Consider the following 22,023-nt stretch of genomic DNA (forward strand, 5'->3'; position numbering starts at 1 on the left):
CTTTCCTGTACGGAATATCACTGTACGGAAAGAGGGCCTCGTGGGCGCCGCCATGACAGCCGTTGAGGGCGACGCCATTGTCGCGGGTTAGGGGCAGCGCATGCGCAGCGACTCCCGGGGAGGCGGCGGCGGCGGGTGCCTCGCTCCCTCCCTCCCTCGCGAATGAATGAAGTGGGTGGGGGAGGGGGCGCGCGCCGACTGCGAGGGAAGCCTCCCAAAGGGGCGGGGCTACGCTCCGGGGCTGCTCCGGCCATGGCCACAGTGGATGCTGAGGTGAGTGCGAGCGCCGGCGGCGTCCACCTCCCCCTAGGCGGGGGGGGGGAGGCGGGAGAGAAACGCGGGGAAGGGCGGGCTTGGGCCTCGAATGGTCCCTCCCGAAGCCGAGCACGTTCTAACCGAAGCTTTGCGCACGGCCCGCTCGTCCTCCCTACGGCGACTGCGCGCCCCCCCCGCGCCACGTTATGGTTCAGCCCGGTTCCTCTAAGCCGAAGCCTGCGCGGGCCGTTGCCATTGTGCGCATACGGGGGGGGGGAGTGTTGGGAAGTCGAGCACAGGAAACCCGGAACCCTGCATAACAAACACTCTTGACGCGGCCCGGAGAGGTAGGGCGGGATAACCATGCAGGTTGCAGGGTGGCATGAGAAGTGGCGGTGATGCAGAGTCCCGGGTTCGGCGTGGCTGCTGTCCAAGCCCAGCTGGCGCTTAGCCGTGCTCGGTCCGGGGTTTAGTGCAAAAGCAGGGCAAGTCAAAGGGGGGGGGGGAAGGAAATCCATGCAGCCACATTTATGCTTTATCCAGGGCACGGGGCCCAGTGGTGGATATGAGTTGTCCTGGGTGCGGGGCCTCAATATCTAGTTAACGGTAGCTGGAAGGGCCAATTCCCCCCACCCCCAAGCATGGAACAGGATAGTTGCAACGTGCAAAAGCGTCTTCCATTGCATTTCTGATTGGAGGCCTGTTTATTGTTGCTTTTAGTCTGTTTCATTACCACGCACACTTTGTTAATCATTTCAATGATTGTATTTGCTTATTTCAGTACTGCCGATACTCTAATTGTAATTGCTTTTTAAAATAATAGTCATTGTGGAGATGGCTGCCGCTCATAAATTCCGCAATCTACGTCGGACAAACAGGTCAGTCTCTTAGACAAAGATTAAGTGGACATGAGTCTGACATCGGAAACCACACTATTCAAAAACCGGTGGGAGAACATTTCGACCTTCCAGGACATTCTGTTGCAGATTTAAGAGTAGCAGTTCTCTTACAAAGGCATTTCAAAGGGAGACTGGAAAGAGAAACTGCTGAATTACAGTTGATATTCAAACTAAAGTCAATGCATTTACCTGGGCTGAATGAAGACCTTGCATTCATGGCTCATGACCAAGGCTGATTTCTCCACACCCATCTCTCCCCTGGACATCACAGACTCTTCTGCATACCACACCTCATCCCATACCGCCTGCTATTCACATTGACATACTGTTAACATTTACATACTAATGCTTTGTCTGAATTCACTCTCCTCTACTTAAAGACAGATGGATTCACATTCTAGCTGTATCTGAAGAAGTGAGCTGTGGCTCACGAAAGCTCATACCCTACCAGAAAATATTTTTGTTAGTCTTTAAGGTGCTGCTGGACTCTTGCCCTTTTCTACTAATAAATTAGAGAGCTATATATTTTTTTATTTTCAAAAGACAAATGGAAAGTGACTCATAAATACCAATTAATGAAAACAGGCTAAGGAATGGGACATTCTCTTCCCTTGTCCTGCAGAACATTCTATGCATAAGATGCTCCGTCAGTCAGATTGGCTTATGAAGTAGCTTCCAACTTTCAGGCAAGATCAAAACTACCAGCTACCAAATAAATAAATGGTTACAAAAGTGTTATTTATTTTAAAATGTTCAGAGCCCACATTTCCTGTTTATCCAGAGAGGTTTACAATCATGAGCACGGATCAAGGACCAAAGTTCAAAACATACAATAGCAAATGTTAGTATATTGTCTAAGGCTTTCATGGTCAGAGTTCATTGGTTGTTGTTGGTTATCCGGGCTGTGTAACCGTGGTCTTGGTATTTTCTTTCCTGACGTTTTGCCAGCAGCTGTGGCAGGCATCTTCAGAGGAGTAACACTGAAGGACAGTGTCTCTCAGTATCAAGTGTGTAGGAAGAGTAATATATAGTCAGAAGGGGGTTGGGTTTGAGTTGAGTCATTGTCCTACAAAAGAATCAAAGGTAATGTGCAAATCATTGTCCTGTAAGAATCAAGATAATGTGCTAATGAGGGTGTGGTATGTTAATGTGGAACCATTGTATCCTGAAGTGATCTGTTAACACGTGGAATCCAAGGCTAATCCGCATGGCTATTGTGGATTGTAGTCTTTGTTAGTCTGGAGGTTTTCACTGAGAGACTGAGAGACACTGTCCTTCAGTGTTACTCCTCTGAAGATGCCTGCCACAGCTGCTGGCAAAACGTCAGGAAAGAAAATACCAAGACCACGGTCACACAGCCCGGATAACCTACAAAAACCAATGTTAGTATATTATTTGACTGAAACAAAAATCCAGTGGCACTTTAAAGACTAACGATATTTATTCCAGTCAAAGTTCACTTCCTCAGATGCAACTGGAAGAAAAAATATTTTTTTCTCATTTTTACAGTGCCTGCCAGAGGACAGTTTTGGACTGGCTTAGGATACTGGTCCATCATAAAAAGGCCCTTTGGAAAAGGGCAGTCTTGCATTCCACCACCAGAAGACAGTTCAATAGTGCTGTTTGTGCTAGGGCAGCAGTTTTAAGACTCTGGGAGTGGATAGAGACCGACTGTAGCAGATTAGGGACTGAGACTGAAAGAACTGCAAGGATTGCAATTAATAGGTAAAGGCAGGCCTTTCATATGTGTAGGTCGCACATTGTGAAGGGCTTTTAAGGTTAAAGCCTGCACTTTGAAGTTCAGGTGGAAGCAAATCGGTAACCAGTGTGATTGCTTTGAAATCTGTGTAAGATGCACCTAGCGTTGAAACACCCAAAGAAAGCGACTGCCCTCAGGTTAAAGGGGCACGCTGTCTCTGGAAATTTGTAGGAAGCGTTGCAAGACCATTTTATTTTCTAGGGTTTTTAATGGCATATAGACTGAAGGAAACTTTTGGAGGGTGGAGGGAGATCATTTGGTGTTTTATCCTGCTCGTTTGAAATTGTGATTTGTAAGCCACCTTGAGCCATGAGGAGTGGTGGGATAGAAATATTTTAATAAAATATGTTCTGAACTAATTGAAGTTTCCAGGGGCACTTTCACGGAGAGCACTTTGCAGTAGTCCTGCCTAGAGCTTACAGAACCATGGATAGGTCAACAATGTCTACAGGGGAGGGCAACTTACAAACCTAAGACATGTATACTTTAAAATTTCGTACATGTGCCAAATAGTACGATTTTATATGCTAACTAGATTATAAATAATACATGTTATGTTGTTAAAACAATAGAGCTATAGTAATAAATTTGTTACATATATTTCAGTTTTCCTCAAAATTTCTTCTCCCCAAAGAAAAATTCACTCCATGATTTCACATTTTCCAAGTAATGTACTTTTTACACTTTTTTACATAATCTAGAAATGTATCCTAATCTCTATGGTAAAGACCATAGAGAGTAGGGCAAATCTCTACAGTGGAGGCCATTTTTTCTTCTGCTACTCAATTTCTTGAGGATGGGGATGGTGAATTCCCCACCAGGCCTGGACAATTGGGAAGCCCACTCAGAGGTATTACAGGAGAAGTTACTACAATTGCCCTGGTGCCTGGTTGTGTAAGACATTGTTTTCACTGAAAGCTAATATAACTATAACTGTCCCAAAAAGTTACTACTTATAGGATTTATTTATTTTTTGCTCATAGAATGTTTTACAAGTACTTAAAACCATTCATCCTCATAACTAACATGTGGTGAGTCACGGCTCTCAAACTAAGGTCTACTACTTATATTCTCTGGCTTGTGTGTGTTTATCGTATGAAACCTCATTCCCATATGCAAGAGAATTGTATGGGGATGAGGTAGAACACTGAAGAGGTTGAGTGAAGAGCTATAACGGGTTCCAGCTTTGAACGTTTCTATGCATAAACTTCATTCAGAAGGAAACCTATTGCTGCACAGAGAAACTAATAGTTTGCTGTGCTGGTTTTCTGTTTCAGGGGTGTTTTTTAAACATAGGGGAACATTGCAGCGACCCTCTTGGTGCAGAATACAGCAGCACAGTCCATTTTATTGCCTGATTTTCCTGCACATGAATGTGTACCAGTCCCTCAGAAGAAGACAAGAAGCAGCAACAAGTTAGCTGTTGTTGAAGGTTCCAGCAAGGCAAAGTGTCTGCTGTTTGGTTGCTGCTTCTCGGTGAGCAGTTTGTTGCTTTGACTTTTTGTCATCTTGGGTTGTTTGGAAAGAATTCACACATGAGCTCAGTATCCAGATCAGGTTTGGCCAGATGAGAAAACAAAGTGCTCCTGAGAAGGAGTGGAGGAAAAATAGCTAGAGGGTAAATTGGCAGGCTCTGGAAGACAGTGCATCCTTTCCCCAATGGATTTCGATCGGTGCCACGAGGAAACACTTTTGGTCTCTTTTAAACATTCCCATTTATAGAGCACTGAGAAGCGCTGGTGCAGATGTCTAATGTACATGCCAGATCTTTTGAGAAAATTTAGTCTGCCAGCTTCCTTGCACGCACAGTTGCAATTAGCCATCGTATTCATAATTCCAAGTGTCTCCAGAGATTAAAAAGCACAGCTCTAAATATACCACTAGGGATAAGGAAGTTTTGTACACAACAAGGATGCCTTTTTGAGTGTTTTCCCCTCCAATATGAGACTCAAGTAGTGCATCCCATACTCCGTTGCCACTGTACTGCAGTGGTGAAAGTGGCATTATGGCCTTTCACCAGCTTTTAAAATTTTAAATGGGGCATTTTGCCCCGATGAGAACAGCGAGGCTGCGCCCCCAAAAAAGCAGTCGCAGCAACGCTGTTCTTTCCGCTAGCGTGCCAGGCTGAAAGGGGCCTACTGGCCCGGGAGCGCCCTCCGGGATGCCAGCATAGAGCTTTGTGCTGGTGGGACGCTTGCAGAAAGCTCAGACAGCGTCTCTGGGTGGCGCTGCTGCAGTAGTTCCAGGAGACCAGCGTCTAGGGCCTCCCCGCCGGTGTTGGGGCCACTCTGCTCAGCGTAAGTGGTCCGGGCGCCAGTGCAGGGGGCCCCAATGCCGGTGCAGCCCCCTTTTGGTCTCCTAAGGACTTTCGTCCTTGGAGGTCAGGAATAGGCTACCCGTCTCTTTGATTTCGGGGGAAGAAAATGTAAGCAGATGCTTAACCCTCCTGGTAAAGTATGTGGAACTTCAAAGTCTTTGACTTTGGTTAGATTGAGTCCAATGCAACCAATTTCAGCTGTTCTGAAAATAGAAGATTTGCTTGGTTGTGTGTGTATGTGTGTGATGGCCTTTCATTTTGAGCAGAATTCCCTCAGAATGAACATCTTCTGCATGGTACTATCTGCAGTTATGTGATGATCAACGTTGCCTTTGCAAGGGGCGGACAACACTAAGGTCTTTTATGTTCATGGGACCACAAAAAAGGCAATAGTACTAGAGTCAGAGAATGGTTAACAATGATTATACTTCCTTCATCCAGCCTAGCAGGGCTAGGAAAAATATTTCAGATTTCTAGGTGCTGAATCAGATTGGAGGGACCCAGTATCAGTTGCTCAAATAATTCCTTGCCACTCCCATTGGCGTGTCCTTCAGAGTTATGCAGTTGCTTTATATTGAGTCACATAATTGGTCCATCTAGACCAGTGGTTCTTAAACCTTTCGGGCTACCGCCCCCTTGGCTTCACAAACTCAACCCCAGTGCCCCCTACCCAATCCTATAAAAAACATTATTCAAAATAGGGGTTTGCATGACTCACTAAACAAGATAATAACAAGAAAAATTCAAAACAGTAACAATTAACTGCACGTCTATTCAAAATCAAATATGCCCCTGCATATCTTATTTATTTATTTTGCAATATTTTTATGCCGCCTTTCCACCTGATCAGGGCCCTCACGGCCTTCTGTGGGATTTATTTACATTATTAGTTCAGTAAGCCCTGTGATGCAGAATGGTAAGCTGCAGTAAGTCAAAGCTCACGACCTGAGTTTGATCCCGACAGAAGTTGGTTTCAGGTAGCCAGCTCAGCCTTTCATCCTTCCAAGGTTGGCAAAATGAGTACCCAGGTTGCTGGGGGTAAAGTGTAGATGAAGTGTAGATGACTAGAGAAGGCAGTGGCAAACCACCCCTTAAACATAGTCTGCCTAGTAAAATTGTGATGTGACGTCACCCCATGGGTCAGTGATGTCCTCGTGCTTGCACAGGGGACTACCTTTACCTTTAAGCCTTTCAACAGCCTGAAGGTACGCCAGTGTTGTCAACTTCATATTGTGTCTCTCGAGTTGAAATATCAGAGGCTTGACTGAGGCTCTGTGAGTTTGTGGCTAAGCTGAGATGAATAACAGTGCATTCCTAAGGAGAGGTACTCCAGTCTAAACCCATTCATTTCAATGGGCTTAGACAGGAGTAATTCTCCTTATGAATGCACTGTAAGTGGTTTCCTGGATCATAGTTCATGTTCTTAGCTATTTTACTATATTGGCTGTTATATATCACAGTGGAAAAATATTAAAGCTACGTTTATGTACTCGGCGTCAATTTTTTAGGTGCCTAGGTTATTTCCAGCATGTGTATTTCATGTATCCTTGGCCTGGATAGCCCCAAGCTACCTAATCTTATCAGATCTCAGAAGCGAAGCAGAATCAGCCCTGGTCAGTATTTGGATGCAATACCACCAAGGAAGTCCAGGGCTGCTTTGCAGAGGCAGACAATGGCAAACCACCTCTGACCTTCTCTTGCCTTGAAAACCCATAAATCAGCTGTGACTTGACGACAAAAAACAAAATTCATGTTATTTCTCTGACAGTGACCAACCCATTTCATGTTAATATAACCAGGGTCTGGCTCTTTGAATTAAAATGTACCATGTAGGTGGCCTTCTTCCATTCATGGATTGGGCTGATTCTGTTCAGTTCAGCATATTGCAACTGGTACACCCAGTTTAGAAAAATATGAGAGGTAGTCTCCCATCTGTTGGGCAAAATGGTTGGCAAGGGAGGTGGGGACAGGCAGCTAGCTGAGCAGAGAAAATCATTTGGAGACCAAGCAGATGTGAATATGAGATGTTCAATTAATTCCTTTAGATTTTTTTGATTCTGATTGTGATATTTTTAGGCCAGCCACTATTTCTGTTGTGATGAAGGAAAAGAGAGAATGGATTGAAGTATTAAAGCAGGAAATTTAAGGTCTGGTTTTGTAAGCCTACAACCAGTCAGCATGCAGTAAAGGAATGACATTTTCTAGGTGGCACATTGATGGGGCTGAAGCAAGTACAGAGGAAAGAGGATACCAGACTCGGAGTGGCTTGGCTAGACTAGGATTATAGACAGGTAAGTGGCATATTCTACTTCATGTAAATGAATGTAGGTAAGGACAAAACTGTCAAACAGGACTCTTCGTTATCAAGTGTGGTGCTGAAGTGGGAGTTGGAGATTCAAGTATGTTAAGCAATTGGCAGGTAAACCAGGACCAGACAAGTGGGCAGAACTGAAATAAGGGTATCTCTGCACCATTTGGAGGATGCAATAAGCATGGTAGTTGCATGTATCTGACTCATTTGGGATTTAGATTCTTGGAAGATAATCACATTGGCTACTGGTGTAGATTGTATTTTAATTGCCATGTGGCAGTCAATGCAGACTGCAGACTTGTTCTCTTCTGTAGTCACTCCTAGTTTTAAAAAAAGCAAATACTGTGCTCTAGCCGGACAGCCAGGCTTTGAACAGGCTGCTCATAGCCTCCTCCCTTAATATCTGTAACTAGTCTCTACCTGTAGCTAGCATCATACCTTAGCCTCTCACTCGACAGATTCTTCCCGAGGACAGCTTTCACCCAGCTTTTAGCTAAATTTATCTCTTCTCTTGTACCTCTCCCCCAATCTTTCATTTATTGTTTAAATATCAGCTGGTATCTGCATGGGACTAGAAGTTGATGATTAGGACATAAGCCTTCTTCCATACTGTCACCCTCAATGGTGCTGGCTGCTGCTCAGGTGGTTTGGTCACTTGAGTAGAGAACTGGCCCTGCATGCTGATCAAAATGCTTTAGGGTTCCACTCTTTGGCCTCCATGCTGGAGTGGGGGTGTTGCCTCCTCCAGGCTTAGGCATTCATTCTCTCCACACAGAACCATTTATCCTTACAACAACCCTGTGAGGGTAGGTTGAACTTAGAGAAAGTGACTGGGCCAGAAGGCTTCATTTCTGAGCAGGGACTTGACTCTGGATCTCCCCAGCCTCAAGGACAGCACTCTAACCACTGTATAACACTGCTCTTTGGAATCAGATGAAACTTGCGGGTTTGTGGTTTCTGCTGGTTAGTATTGTTGAAGTTGCCAATACTGGTATCTGAAACTCTCAGATTTCATCTTCTGTTTAAGAACAGACGCCAGCAACTAGTGGCATAGATACTCAGTTAATTAAAGGCAAGATCATCTCCAGGCACAAGGTAGAGGCCAAATCTCATAAATTGGATTTGACTTGAACCACCTTTGCCAAAGAGGTTGGGAATCAAATCTCTTCCCCATGACATCAGGGGTAAATGTTTGCCTAGAAGAGACTTCAGGAGGACATTGAAAGGGGGGGAGTTTGTAATAAAAATAGAAAACTGGTACTATTGACTTCGGGTTGGATTCTGCAGGCTATTCTGGTGGAACAAGAGAGAGGAGGGATGATCTTGCCTAATGCACTCTTCCTTATAATAGCCCTGTCCTGCATGGCTAAAAACTGGGTGGTTCTCCTGATCCCTGGCATAGGCCTTTTGGGGCTCTAAAGGGTGTGTTTGAGGGTTACCGCACTTTGTATTCCCAGTGATGTATTAAGAGTTTGAAAATGTTGTAAAAAACATCGCTTTAAAAGGGTTTTTGGATACCATGGCTTATAAATGGTTGGAAGACGTCTTCACAGCTAAAGGGGCCAAACAAAGTGTGAACAGTATTTTTTATAACGTTTTCAAACTCTTAATACATTGCTGGGAATACAAGTGCGGTAACAGCCTTTCTCTTTCTTGCAGTCATGGAAAAGCTGGTAGGATTTAACCCTATCAGCTAGCAAACAACACTTGAAATAATATTATTTGTCATAAACATTTAACACGGGGTGGTTTAAATATCTGAGAGCCCTCAAGAAACCAATTGCTTTGAAGGGATGGCCACTAGATGATCCAGACTTTCCTTGGTGTCTCTTTAAAGGCAAACTTTGAGGCACATATTTGACTCTTATTGGTACAGTTTGCATGCTCAACCATATGGGTAATAGGCAGAGTATATATGTTTGAATTAAATATGTGAATGAACTAAGCAACTAAAGAGTCGATTAGCGTTTTAGTATATTGTGCCTCCTGGGGGATTTATTCCATCTAAGGTAAAGTTGGAAGGCACATTCTGCAGGAAACCTTGAAGATCTAAGGCTGGTCAACCTAGCCAAGAGATCTCTTAGGAGCCCTGGGGCACTATGGATTCCGTGCTAGAGAAAACATGATGTATAAATGTAGTAACAATACATAAATTACAGCTATTTGATTGAATGTATGCCCTGTCTTTCCAATTATTTGTTGAAGGTGGCTAATAAAATCAAATAACTTGCATTAAATCAATACCAAAGAGAGAACTGAGGACTCCACTGCTGAGGAATGATGAGTTGTGGCCATCAGGAAATTTACTATTCTGTGATTTCTAATGCACAACTTCTGTTTGGTCTGTGGTTATGATTGGCTCTATGCCTAAAAGGTACAGGAAATCTTTTCTGTATAAGAGCTATTCAGTATATCACACATTTCACCAAAGGCACCCACAATACTTTGAGTTGGTATGAAATGCATACTACTTCTTATTTTTAACATGTCAACGATGAGTAGATCACTGAAGCATGTATTAATTGAGGGACATTGCTGATATTTGATAGATTAATCCAGAACACTTCGCAGAGAGCACCAAAGTCGAGTGAACAAGATGCTAGGAGCTTTAAATCACATGCTTGTAAGTAACAATTGTGTGTATGTGTGTTAGAGAGAAGGAAACAAAAACAAAAGTATCAGTGCCATATTTACAGAGTTGATGGGTCATGGATTATAGCTGTTGACCTTGGGGGTTGATTTTAGTATACAGCCTGTTTGTGCATTTTATGCCATTCTGTTGATTATTGCCAAGCAAAGCTTCCTGAAGTGCTTTGCTCTCAATTTTTAAACAGGGCAAGAGGAATAGTATTAAACTACTTTTAGTCTTAGTTTGTCTTTATAATGGGGGTGTTTGGAGAAAAAGAATACCAATTTGCACAGCTCAGTTGTACACCTTCCTTTCACTGCCTGTTCAAGGAAATCTAGATTATTGATGAGTAAGTACTTTGGAACATCATGTGTGTGTAGTATGTGTATATACAGAGATTCTACAGTTACGTTTCTTGATGGAATGGTGACTGTTACAGCCCATCATGGAATTGTTTTAGTTGAAATTACAGATGATAGTTTGTGGAATCAAACTTTTAATTATTTACATGCTCATTTACTTGGTAGTTGACCTCAAGACTCAGTTTTACCAGTTGCTGTACCATATGGCAGACTTTGAATGATGTGTCTGTTTTCAATGGTGTCTCTCTTTTGGTGGATGTTGGGGAGGGATATTAGAGAAGTCATTAATGTCATGGGCTGCTTTGTTGACAACTGTAGCCACCCTGGGGAGAAGGAAGACAAAGACCCTCTCCTCCGTTCTCAGCACAGCATCATTTATTTGACTGAGCTCTGTCGTTATGGGTTTTCTGTGGAAAGAGATACCCAGTTTGGGGTAGTGGGGAGGTTACTCTGGAAATAGTGCCATACAGATCTCAGTTGTGTAGAAGAGGAGTAACACCTTTTATGTTCCAAAAACATGTTGTCTCTGTATAGTGGTATATTCCAGAGGAGCAGCTATGTTTCTGTTGCAGCAAAACCGACAAAGAGTCTGTTGGCACCTTACAGACGGGAATTCACATATTTACTGTAGCATCAACGTTTGTGGGCTAAAACTCAATTTCTCAGAACCAAAGATAACTTTTGGCTGGCAGCTAACCAGGCACCTGATGATATAGAAGCATTTGCTGCAGTAAATTAAAAAGGTAAAGGTAAAAGTCCCCTGTGCAAGCACCGGGTCATTCCTGACCCATGGGGTGATGTCACATCTCAACGTTTACTAGGCAGACTTTGTCTACGGGGTGGTTTGCCAGTGCCTTCCCCAGTCATCTTCCCTTTACCCCCAGCAAGCTGGGTACTCATTTTACCTACCTTGGAAGGATGGATGGCTGAGTCAACCTTGAGCCGGCTACCTGAAATCAACTTCTGTCTGGATCGAACTCAGGTCGTGAGCAGAGCTTGTACTGCAGCTTCTGCGCCACGGGGCTCTTAGTTGGTCTTAAAAGTGCCACTAGTCTTTTGAGTTTTGTTATTACTTGCGTATACACAGGCAGGTATGTGGGAATTTCGCAGAGATATGAGTTGGTATAAAAAAGTGACTAAGAGACTGATCTATGAATTGGAAAATACCTAGTTTGAATTTTGGTCCTTGTCACAAATACAGCAGCTAGCTTTAGGCCAACCTTCTTTTACACAATTAAAAACAAACAAACAATTAGGAGGATTTTGCCTTTTCTTAGACTCTCTTAGACGTGTCAAACCGTGGTGTGTGTGAATAATTATTTAGAAACCAGAATGCATGGTGGCTCATATCCTATTGAGTTGGACCGTTCTGTTACTACTGTTTAAATGAATTTGTTAGATATCATGGCTTGAATAACAGAACTCAATTGCTGTTGAAAGGTTCAGCAAAAAGAACTGTGATCCCCCTGATGACGCTTATACAGCGAAACATGTATAGGTTTTACATGACAATAAATCTGTCACCAGTCATTTTGCATCTCCCCCCCCCTTTTATGGTTTAGAGGATTCATACCAATATTTTAGGTTTTAGGTGTTTTTTTTTTAAGCGTTGCTGTTCTTACTGGTTCTGTTGCCTTAATTGTTTTTTGTGATTTTTATTTCGAAACCACCTCAAACATAGTTTTTGTTTAATTTTTTTCTGTGATTTTTATTTCGAAACCACCTCAAACATATCTTTTTAGGGAGGAGGATACAAATATACGAAAACAATGTTTCAGAACTGCTCTTTTTTGTTTTTAGTTTTCTGTTCTTTCAGCACTCCTGTCTATAACTATGGTTGGTAAATTTGGACATCGCACAAGCGGTACTTGGCAAGCTCATTTAAAACTGTGCCTTCCGATTCTGGTTTGCCAGCCAGTCACTGAGCACAGTTGGCACAACTAACTGAATTGACCCAGCGTGGTGTAGTGCTTAAGAGCGTTGGACTCTAACCTGGAGAACCAGGTTTGATTCCCCACTCCTCCACATGAAGCCAGCTGGGTGACCTTGGGCTAGTCACAGTTCTCTCAGAACTCTCTCAGCCACAGCTACCCCACAAGGTGCCTGTTGTGGGGAGAGGAAGGCAACTGTAAGCCCCTTTGAGGCTCCTTAAAAACGTAGAGAAAAAGCGGGGTATAAACACCAACTCTTCTTCTTCTTCAGCCTTTTATTGTTTGAATTCATTTAAGGCAACACTGGGCCAGAGGTTTTTCCTGCATTTTCCTGCATTCTTACAGTTTTCCTGCATTTTCTAAACCGCCGCTGGTTGTTACGGGCCGTCTCATTTTTCCAGCTTTTGCTGTTTTAGGTCTGGTTTGGCCGGCTGTGAGGGGTCAAGTTCATATTGCTGCGTCTCCTTAAGTATTAAACTGAGCCTGGCTGTCTGTGAAGGGAATATTTAATTCTTCTGTTTATATTTTAATCTTTGAACTTCCGCCTGGCCTGCTGTGAAGGGATTTCTCATTCTCTCGCATTTCGATCTCTTATAATATTTGAACTGTTTTCTTCTTACGTCCATTTGTGTGTGTGTGTGTTAAGTGCCGTCAAGTCGCTTCCGACTCATAGCGACCCTATGAATGAAAGTCCTCCAAAATGTCCTATCTTTGACATCTATTTATTGTCTCCAAATGTGAAAGCCAGGCCGGGGGCGACAGTGTTAGGAAGGAATAGATGTACTTTTCTGATTTTCCCATCCTCCAAGACGGAGGTTCAGGTGGCATGCTTTCCCATGCCAAAATCTGATGGTTAAAAATTTGGAAGTGTGCACTAAACAGATTTTACTGACGGTTGGGTGGTTGAGATTAGATAACCTATGGAACGATGAGTAAGGAGCTCCATAGTAAGCAAGCGCCAATAAGGCATCCTGGTAGGGTTGCCAAGCTCCAGGTACTAGCTGGAGATCTCCCGCTATTACAACTGATCTCCAGCCGATAGAGATCAGTTCACCTGGAGAGCATGGGCGCGGTGGCAATTGGACTCTATGGCGTTGAAGTCCCTCCCCTCCCCAAACCCCGCCCTCCTCAGGCTCCACCCCAAAAACCTCCTGCCGATGGCAAAGAGGGACCTGGCAGCCCTACATTCTGGGCAAATTGTGTTGCTCCTCCCGGAATGACAAGAATTATGGTTCTCAGGGACTCCACTTAACTTGTTAGTTTATTTAGAAAATATATATATCCTCCCTTTCTATTATTAATAATATTCAAGGCAGCATACACACATGAGCACACAAAGCTGCCCAGACCATCAGTCTATCATGGTCAGTGTTGCCTACTCAGACTGGCAGCGGTTCTCCAGCATCTCAGATGGAGGTCTTTCACATCACCGACTACTTCATCTTTTTAACTAGAGATGCTGGGGATTGAACCGGGGACCTTCTACGTGCAGAATATGTACTGGACCACAGCCCCTTCCTGCCACACCTCCTGTGCTGCCAAGAAGCTTTGTCAGTTTCTTTGTTTTTTTTAATCAGCAGGTGACATACTGTTATAACAACCTGCCTGTCAGATTCTCTGCATTCCCAGCTTTAATTTAAAAACTCCAGCGCCATGTGTTGTAGAGCTATAAGGGAAAAGGCATATCTGCAGTGGAAGAGCTAAAGGTTTTTAATGAAAGCTGGGAGTTTAGAGAACCTGGCAGAAGATTGTTATGACATTATCATGCTATAATAATATGTCAGTTGCTGGTTTTTTAAAAGAAATGGCCATTTGTGGGGGACTGAGGCAGGGAAAATGGCACCAACATAGGCAGGAATGGGAAGCTTCAGACTTCTCTGTCCACATCGGTGCCTCCCCTAGCTTTGTTGCGGCCTTTTCCAAAATGTTGCAGCAAAGCAGATTTGGGACTGATTGCAAGAAAGATGGGGAAATGCCTAGGAGATGCGGAAGAGCTACGATGCTGTGAGGAAATGGGCGGGCGGGGGGGAATGCTTTCCCATCCAAGCAAGGGCAAGCAACCTATGTGTAAGCGATCCTCATTTCCCCTGTAAATACCTTGAAAGTGGATTGGAAAAGTACTCTTTTCTTACTCTTTAGCTGCTTGGAGGTTCTGTAGAGAACAGTGTTTAAAGGGTGTTCAGGGGTAACAAATCCACAGTAAGTGATTGAGTATGCTTCTTCTACCACTGCCTTTGAGCAGATTTAATACCTCGTGGAGTCAGCATTCCTGGTAGTTGGCAACCTTAGCAGGGAGACAGATTTCTTCTAGACACCTCATCTCCATTAGCAACATCAGAAAGTAAATCATAAAGTAAGGTTCCTAAGGACTCATTCTTGTACTGGGACATGACCTAAGAATGTTGGTTATTGGGAGCATCACAGTCTATTCTGATTTTTTCATAACTTTAGGTGGCAAACTCACTTTTGGTAAAGAGGTTTTCCACAAATTTCTCTTCTTTATAGTTTTATAATGGATCTAATTTTCCTCTCACTACGACTGTGCATAAATCTATTGTCTGTCTGATTAATCCCTTGGAAATGGGAAGTTTTAGTCCAAGGATTCATTCATGGCATTGCTTCTGGAAAATGAGAGAGGTAAGTTATCCAACAGTAAATAACATAAGATCACATGTACTGCATTAATTAACTGAGGCAAATGTACACACACCCTAGTTCTGTATTCTTGATCCTCATGTCACTCATGAGGTTAAGGTGAAAGAATTGGGAAGAACTCCATCCAGATGGTTTGGTAGAATACTAACTTGTATTAAGAGACCTTTAATGTGTATCCTAGGTAAATTAATGATGATGCTTATTCTGCTAGTTGGTACTGCTGTTTCTTTAACATTACAGTGGTCTGTCTAGTACCATAATTGTGTTCGCCAAGTGAGTTTGATGGACCCTTTGCAAAACTCAGTGGGTCAGAATGTTTGCAGATGGAGAATGCCTGATTAATAAGGACACATATCAATAACAGTAACTGTTTGATTTGGCCTTTTGCTAGTACCGGTTGCAGCTAGTTGTTTGATAAGCCAACCGATTTCCTTCCTTTCCTGGCAGAGTAATACCGAATACAAGGAATGAGCTGATGTCACTACTAGCAGTCAATCTGTCTGAAGTCGTTTAGTCAGTCTACATGACCAGCTCCTTTGTTGGGATTCCACTGCCTTAGTTGCACTTTCTAGCCAGATTACAGATGTGAAATAATTTGTTTCATGCTGTTTTTATAAAATGGAGATGGGATTTAATGTATCGATTCATTGAGCTGAGTTGTCCAGAGACTGCTGTTGTCACATAATTGTTTATTATTGACCGATTGCCCCCCTAGGCCACTGTGTTTGAAAAAGAATCAATGGCAATCAATCTTCAGAGGATAAGCCTTTGTGGAGGGTGACTTGTTTCCAAATTGGGATTGATGAGTCAGCTCCATATCTGATGTCGCAACTTCCCACTTGGGTTAGAATTCTACCATGGTATGGGAGTAACGGGATAAAGTTGTACAGTGTGCTTATTTGTTCCCCTGTGGCCTGCTTTGGAGTCTGGTTGTTTTGCTTGCCTCCCCACCAGATTCTGAGCTGCACACGCAAGGTTGTGAGTGCCCTCTACTCCTGCTGGCATTTGACTTTCGGCTTCCTGCAGGACTTTGCTTCAAGTTCAAGGGCAGGGAATTCCAGAACGGTGGAGGGCAAAATTGGCTGAATCAAGAAACATCAACTTGACCAGTAGAGTTCCCACCCTCCAGGTGGCAGCTGGAGATCTTCTGCTATGACAACTGATCTCCAACCGATAGAGATCCGTTCCCCTGGAGAAAATGGCCGCTTTGGCAATTGGACCCTATGGCATTGAAGTCCCTCCCCTCCCCAAACCCCACCCTGCTCAGGCTCCACCCCAAAAACCTCCCGCTGGTAGCAAAGAGGGACCTGGCAACCCTATCGAACAGTATGGACACCTCATAAATAAAGCAGAGGATCTTATAAAATGCCCATTAACAGTTTTTTGTCTCTGCCTCAGTCTTTTTCTGGTATTTACCGTATGTAGGCAGTGGTCACAGAATCATTATGAGAATGCGGTAATTCCAAATAATGTTAATTTAAAAAATGAAGCAAGCAAAAGCATACTCAATCTGTTTTACGTTCTTAGTATGAGTCAGAAGCTTAGTTCAAATTAAGGGATTTGTGAGAGTTTGAACTGGGACCAGCTCAAAATGCCAAGCATTTTCTTTAGCTGTGGTCCTATCAGGAAGGTATCTCCCAAGGGATCAATGTATATATGGACAAGCGTCAGTTGAATATATTATATTCTATATTGTTCCCTGTATGATGCACTTGGAATGAAATTTTTCCCAGGGATTTTAAATATTCACTTGGTGTTTATAGGCCTTGGGAAGATTTGTCGTCAAATTTTTTACTTTTAGAGCATTTTTCAGAATCTGCTCACAAAATTATAAATAATGATATACTCAATTGCTGATCATGGTATCAGGATCACTTGAGTTATGGAAACTCTGCTCTAATATAATATTGAATAGTTTCTGAGCAGGCTTTTGGTGGGTGTGTTGACTGACCAGTTGCTGATGCTGGTGTATGTTAAAAGTGACTCTTTTGAGTAAATAACTATGACCCATGTTTGCCATGAGATCCATCTTATGACATCTACATTTTAATCAAAATAGAAATTGTTCTAAACTGAACAGGGATTCATAATAAATTTTCTTTAGCCATTGCTGTCAAAAGCTTTGAGATCATGTAAGGGTAGACTTCAAATTCAGATTTAGAACAGAATAATGGGGCTTCTAGCCCGAAATATTGATTGTATGCTTAGAGTCTAATAGCAGAGGAGGAGGATAAAATAATTGGATGCTGAGGAGGAGGAGGAGATGTTTGTTTGATAATTACAAGAGGAAGCTGACTGAATCATAGAATCATAGAGTTGGAAGGGACCACCAGGGTCATCTAGTCCAACCCCCTGCACAATGCAGGAAACTAACAACTACCTCCCCCCACATCCCCAGTGACCCCAACCCTCCCCCCGCCATGCAGGATCCCACAATCAAAGCACTCCCAACAGATGGCCATCTAGCCTCTGCTTGAAGACCTCCAAAGACGGGGACTCCACCACCCTCCGAGGCAGCACATTCCACCGTTGAACAGCCCTCACCGTCAGAAAGTTCCTCCTAATGTTTAGGTGGAATCGCTTTTCTATTAGTTTAAATTCATTACTCCGTGTCTTAGTCTCTGGAGCAACCGAGAACAAGCTAGTTCCCTCATCAACATGACATCCCTTCAAATATTTAAACATGGCTATCATGTCTCCCCTCAACCTTCTCTGAAAACAAGATACGCCAGGTGTGTAATCTTTTCGTTTCAACTGCATTTTAATCATAAAGCTCTGTGACTCATACTTATATATGTGGCTGCTATGTGAGGGTAAAGTGATTTACAGTGCAATCCTATGCAGGCTCAGTTAGCAGTCAGTGGGCCTAGAAGGTTGTAACTCTGTTTAGGACGGCACATTTTATCTTACATGTTTAAAAAGCTTATCTATGGGGTGAATCCTGCAGATCTGTTCTGTGAATGGGAGCACTTTCCTTCCACAAAGGATACTTCTGCTGACATGAGAGAGTCTTCTGCCAGTATGAGGGTCTTCAACATCAGGGGAAAACTCCTTATACCATAAGAAAGCAAAACGTGCTCCAGGGTCCAGTCCATTGAGAACATATATGATCATGTCAGATTGACTATCCATAAATCATAAGAACATAAGAAAGGCCCTGCTGGATCAGACCAAGGCCCATCAAGTCCAGCAGTCTGTTCACACAGTGGCCAACCAGGTGTCTCTAGGAAGCCCCCAAACAAGACTGCAGCAGCACCATCCTGCCTGTGTTCCACCGCACCTGTGTTCTCATAGTCTCTGAATTCAGAATATGAAACATTTTCCAGACTTTGTCATTGTTTTCATTGCAGTGCTGATGAGTGAAGTTTCAGTATATTCTCACTTTTGTTTTGTTTTAAATAGGCCATTTAATAATACCATCAAGCTCTTTAAAGATAAACCAAAATAGGTCAACACAAGAAAACAAAAGGAAAAATTACGCCAGCCAGTTGGCAGAAGCCTGGTTTAATCAAAAGTTTCAGTGTGCAGAGACAAAGTCAAAGACAAATAAAGACCTGTTATCTCTTAAGAGGAGGAATAATACTAATTTATTTCAAAAGTCTGAAAGCTGGCGCTCGGGGGGGAGTTTGAAGCCTTGAGAAGTACGCCACAAATGCATGATAGAATGTCAAGGTGGGTTTGGCAATTGTTTATATGGGGCTGTTCGACGTTAGCCTGAACGCCAGGCCTGAAATGGCATTTCCTTATGTCTGCTTTCTGCAGACCTCATTTCACGAAATGGATGCAAAGGCTAAAAAAAAAGAAAAAAACCTTGCATGAGCATGCTCAGTGGAAGATTAATCCTTCAGAGGGAGTTTGACAGTTAAGCTACTGTGTTTCTTTGCAGTTGACTGCAGTAAACAGCAGCTCAAAAGACATAGGAGGGGGGAAAGGATGGAGGTACTGATGACATAGGCTTTGCATATCTTTCTGCATTTCTGGTTTGACGTAGAGGGCTTCAAAATGTGTTTTTTTTTTTTTAAGTAGGCAGCTGGTAAAAGAGCAATGCTCTGCAATTATGGGTGACCTTCCCAGTGAGGTGTCTCTGTTTCTAGGTCAATCTAATCCTATTTCAGGACAAGGCCATAATGAGGCACAGATACTTTCTAGAAACAGGAGGTAGTCAGTACTGCTGTAAGCGAAAAGATGGTTCTATTCATAAGTTGTCTGAGCGAATGGGCTGTGTTGGTGGGGGCGCAGATAGCCTGCAGCGTTTCCCTGTTCTAATCCAATGCATATATTTTGGTTTTAAATATATCTTTTTTTTCCCCCAGTGGTACAACAATCAAATTTTTGTTCATCTTCAGTGAAATTAAAACCGTATCTGGGTTAGGAAAAGCCTAGAGAATGACTTTACTAAAATTAAAAAGGCTATGCTCATGGCTGAAAATATGAAAATATGATATTATGGATTGGTCCGTGGTGGGAGGGAAAGGGGGGGGAGGGGAAAATTTGTATTGGAAGAAGGAAAGTGTAAATTGTAATTATAAAGGTATGGAGATGTAAAATGACCTCCAATGCAATATATATATATATATATATATATATATATATATATATATATATATATATATATATATATATATATATATATATATATATATATAAAGGAAAAGCCTAGAGAATATACAACTTCCTTGTGCGTGGTGAGAGGGAGATGCTTCTTCTGGGGTAAGATGGGAATTAATGCAGTTTTTGACTGCATGAAGGTAAAAAAAGTGGACATGCTATTCTTCAGTGGATGTTTTTGTGATTGATGAAGAATGGAGTCGCATTAGATCAAGAGAAAAGGCCTTTTCGCCGTTCTCCAACAAAATCCAGTGTGCCCCAAGTATAAAGTTCAGAGTTTTTCCTCCTTTACTGTTTTCTTTAGCTCCACTCTTGAGAGCAGAGAGGAAGTTCATGGGGTAATCCACAGTAAGGAACTTTGCCGTTTAAAACTGCTAACAAATTCTCCCGGGAGATGATGAAACTGAAGCTGGCTGGTTGTCGGTGAAATCTGCTGAGGGATTTGGCCAGGGGAGAGGTCACTGAGGAATTATGTATTTAGTCTGAATAACCTGGGCCTTTCAGGTTTGCTGCTGGACTCCTCTGATCCATTAAGAGATGCATAATTTCAGCAAAATGGAGGAGGAATGTCACTCCTTTTTCTGTTGACAAGGTGTGTACTTAAATAATGTGAACAATAGCAATATTTCTTTTGCGTTGAACTGATAATGTCTTGAGCAGCTGCGCTGTGGAAGGTTAGAGATGGCTTCATCTGGATTTCCAGCCCACAAACCAGATGGATGTAGAAAGTGCCTGCTGAGAAATGGATCTTTTTGGTTGATGGAGCAAACACAATAGCAATTTCCAAGATCTGTATTGTTGTGATATCTGCCTTTTGTTTAATGGTGTCAGCAGAATTTAAACTGACATCACTGCTATTGAACTTGCTAATATACATTTATTTAGTGAGGTGGTTGATATGTTTAAATGTGTGTGTGTTTGGAAATTAATGTGTTTTCCTTTTAAAACAAGCAGTAAAGATAGGAGTGAATATGTCCTCTATCAAAATCCTTGTCAAAGTCCCACAAAAGCGAACAGTGAGAGAAAAGCAATACAATACTTGGAGAAAAGATGAAAATTCAATTGAATTGAACAAATAATAGTTGTATTCAGAAAGTATCTTTGAAAAAGGATCTAAGTCCCAGGAACTGCACAGTAGGTTTCCTGATGTACATAATAACATTTGAGATTGCTGAGGCTTATTGTAAACTGGTTGGGTCGCTCAGTTTGAATTTTGCCTAACCAAGGTCCCCTTCAAAAGCAGTGATCAATGCAAATCATCAGTATCTGGGGATTTGTGTGTGTAGAAAAAATGCTGTTTTGTAGGTGCCCAAAGGGAACAGCTTCCTATTCCGTTATGACATCTGTGGAGAAGGATGACTTAATACCCCCTACCCCCAGAGAGCATTACTTTTATCTACAAACAACTTACACGTGATCCCTGGCCCAAAGTCGATCCGGCTGTCCTTGATTAGGGCCAGAGCCTTTTCGGCTGTGGCCCCTACCTGGTGGAACTCTGTTTCAAAAGAGACCCAGCCTCCTCACCAGCTCCTCCAATAGTTATCCAGGCAGCTGGGGGTCATTTTAATCCCTGACTTGTCAGTTTTAAATTTACAATTTTTTCGAATGCAGGGAGGATGTCATGGAATTTTTAGGCGCCACTGCTTTCTGGATTTGTTTTTAGATTTGTCTAGATTTGTTTAGCGACCTCTCAGAATTTAAATTCTATCATTGTGTCTCAAACCGGACCACAATTGTTTATCTATTTAGGAATTAATTGTTGAATTTTATGATGTGAGTTGCCCTGAGCCCCGCTTAGGCAGGGGGAGGGCAAGATATTAATATGATAAAATAAATAAATAAATTGATGTCAGAAAGAGAGGAGGAACATTATTTCAGTCTGTGTAACACAAAAGGCTCAAAATTTTGTTTGTCCTCTTGCAGGAGCTCAGATGCTATTGGAATACAATCAAAGTGTGCATTTCCCATTGTGTGCCTTTACGTGGTTCAAACATTAACAATTCAGAAGCATGACTAAAGGCCAAGCCACACACTACACACTGATTCTGGGTCCGCCTCAGGACCCATCAAACCATGCATTTGCTGGGAATTCAGTGATTTTTGAAATTTAATTCTCAGTTGTGAGGGATTTCATTCAGATTTGGACCTAGGCATGTGAGGTGAATAATAATAATAATAGTTGGTTTTTATATGCCAATTTTCTCAACCCTTTAAGGAGAATCAATCTCCTTCCTTTCCTCTCCCCACAACAGACACCTTATGATAGGGTTGCCAGGTCCCTCTTAGCCGCTGGTGGG

The 22,023-nt window shown here is 42.6% G+C and overlaps 1 protein-coding gene across 3 annotated transcripts in view; it reads left to right on the forward strand.

Moving 5' to 3' along the window:
* The first annotated feature begins 200 nt into the window (after positions 1 to 200).
* The window catches only part of EHMT1 (euchromatic histone lysine methyltransferase 1), a 154,818-nt gene continuing 132,995 nt past the window's right edge, over positions 201 to 22,023 (forward strand). Inside the window, exons 1-3 of one of the 3 annotated variants that reach the window (XM_056860364.1) lie at positions 201 to 273; positions 7,436 to 7,521; positions 10,091 to 10,164. In XM_056860364.1, the coding sequence (XP_056716342.1) occupies positions 10,138 to 10,164 (27 nt within the window). In that variant the 5' untranslated portion in view covers positions 201 to 273; positions 7,436 to 7,521; positions 10,091 to 10,137. The remainder of the gene's footprint in view (positions 274 to 7,435; positions 7,522 to 10,090; positions 10,165 to 22,023) is intronic. The other 2 variants (XM_056860366.1, XM_056860365.1) reach the window with 2 other exon arrangements.

The sequence above is a fragment of the Euleptes europaea genome, chromosome 14 (genome assembly GCF_029931775.1).
Source record: "Euleptes europaea isolate rEulEur1 chromosome 14, rEulEur1.hap1, whole genome shotgun sequence".
In the NCBI taxonomy this organism is placed as follows: Eukaryota; Metazoa; Chordata; class Lepidosauria; order Squamata; family Sphaerodactylidae; genus Euleptes; species Euleptes europaea.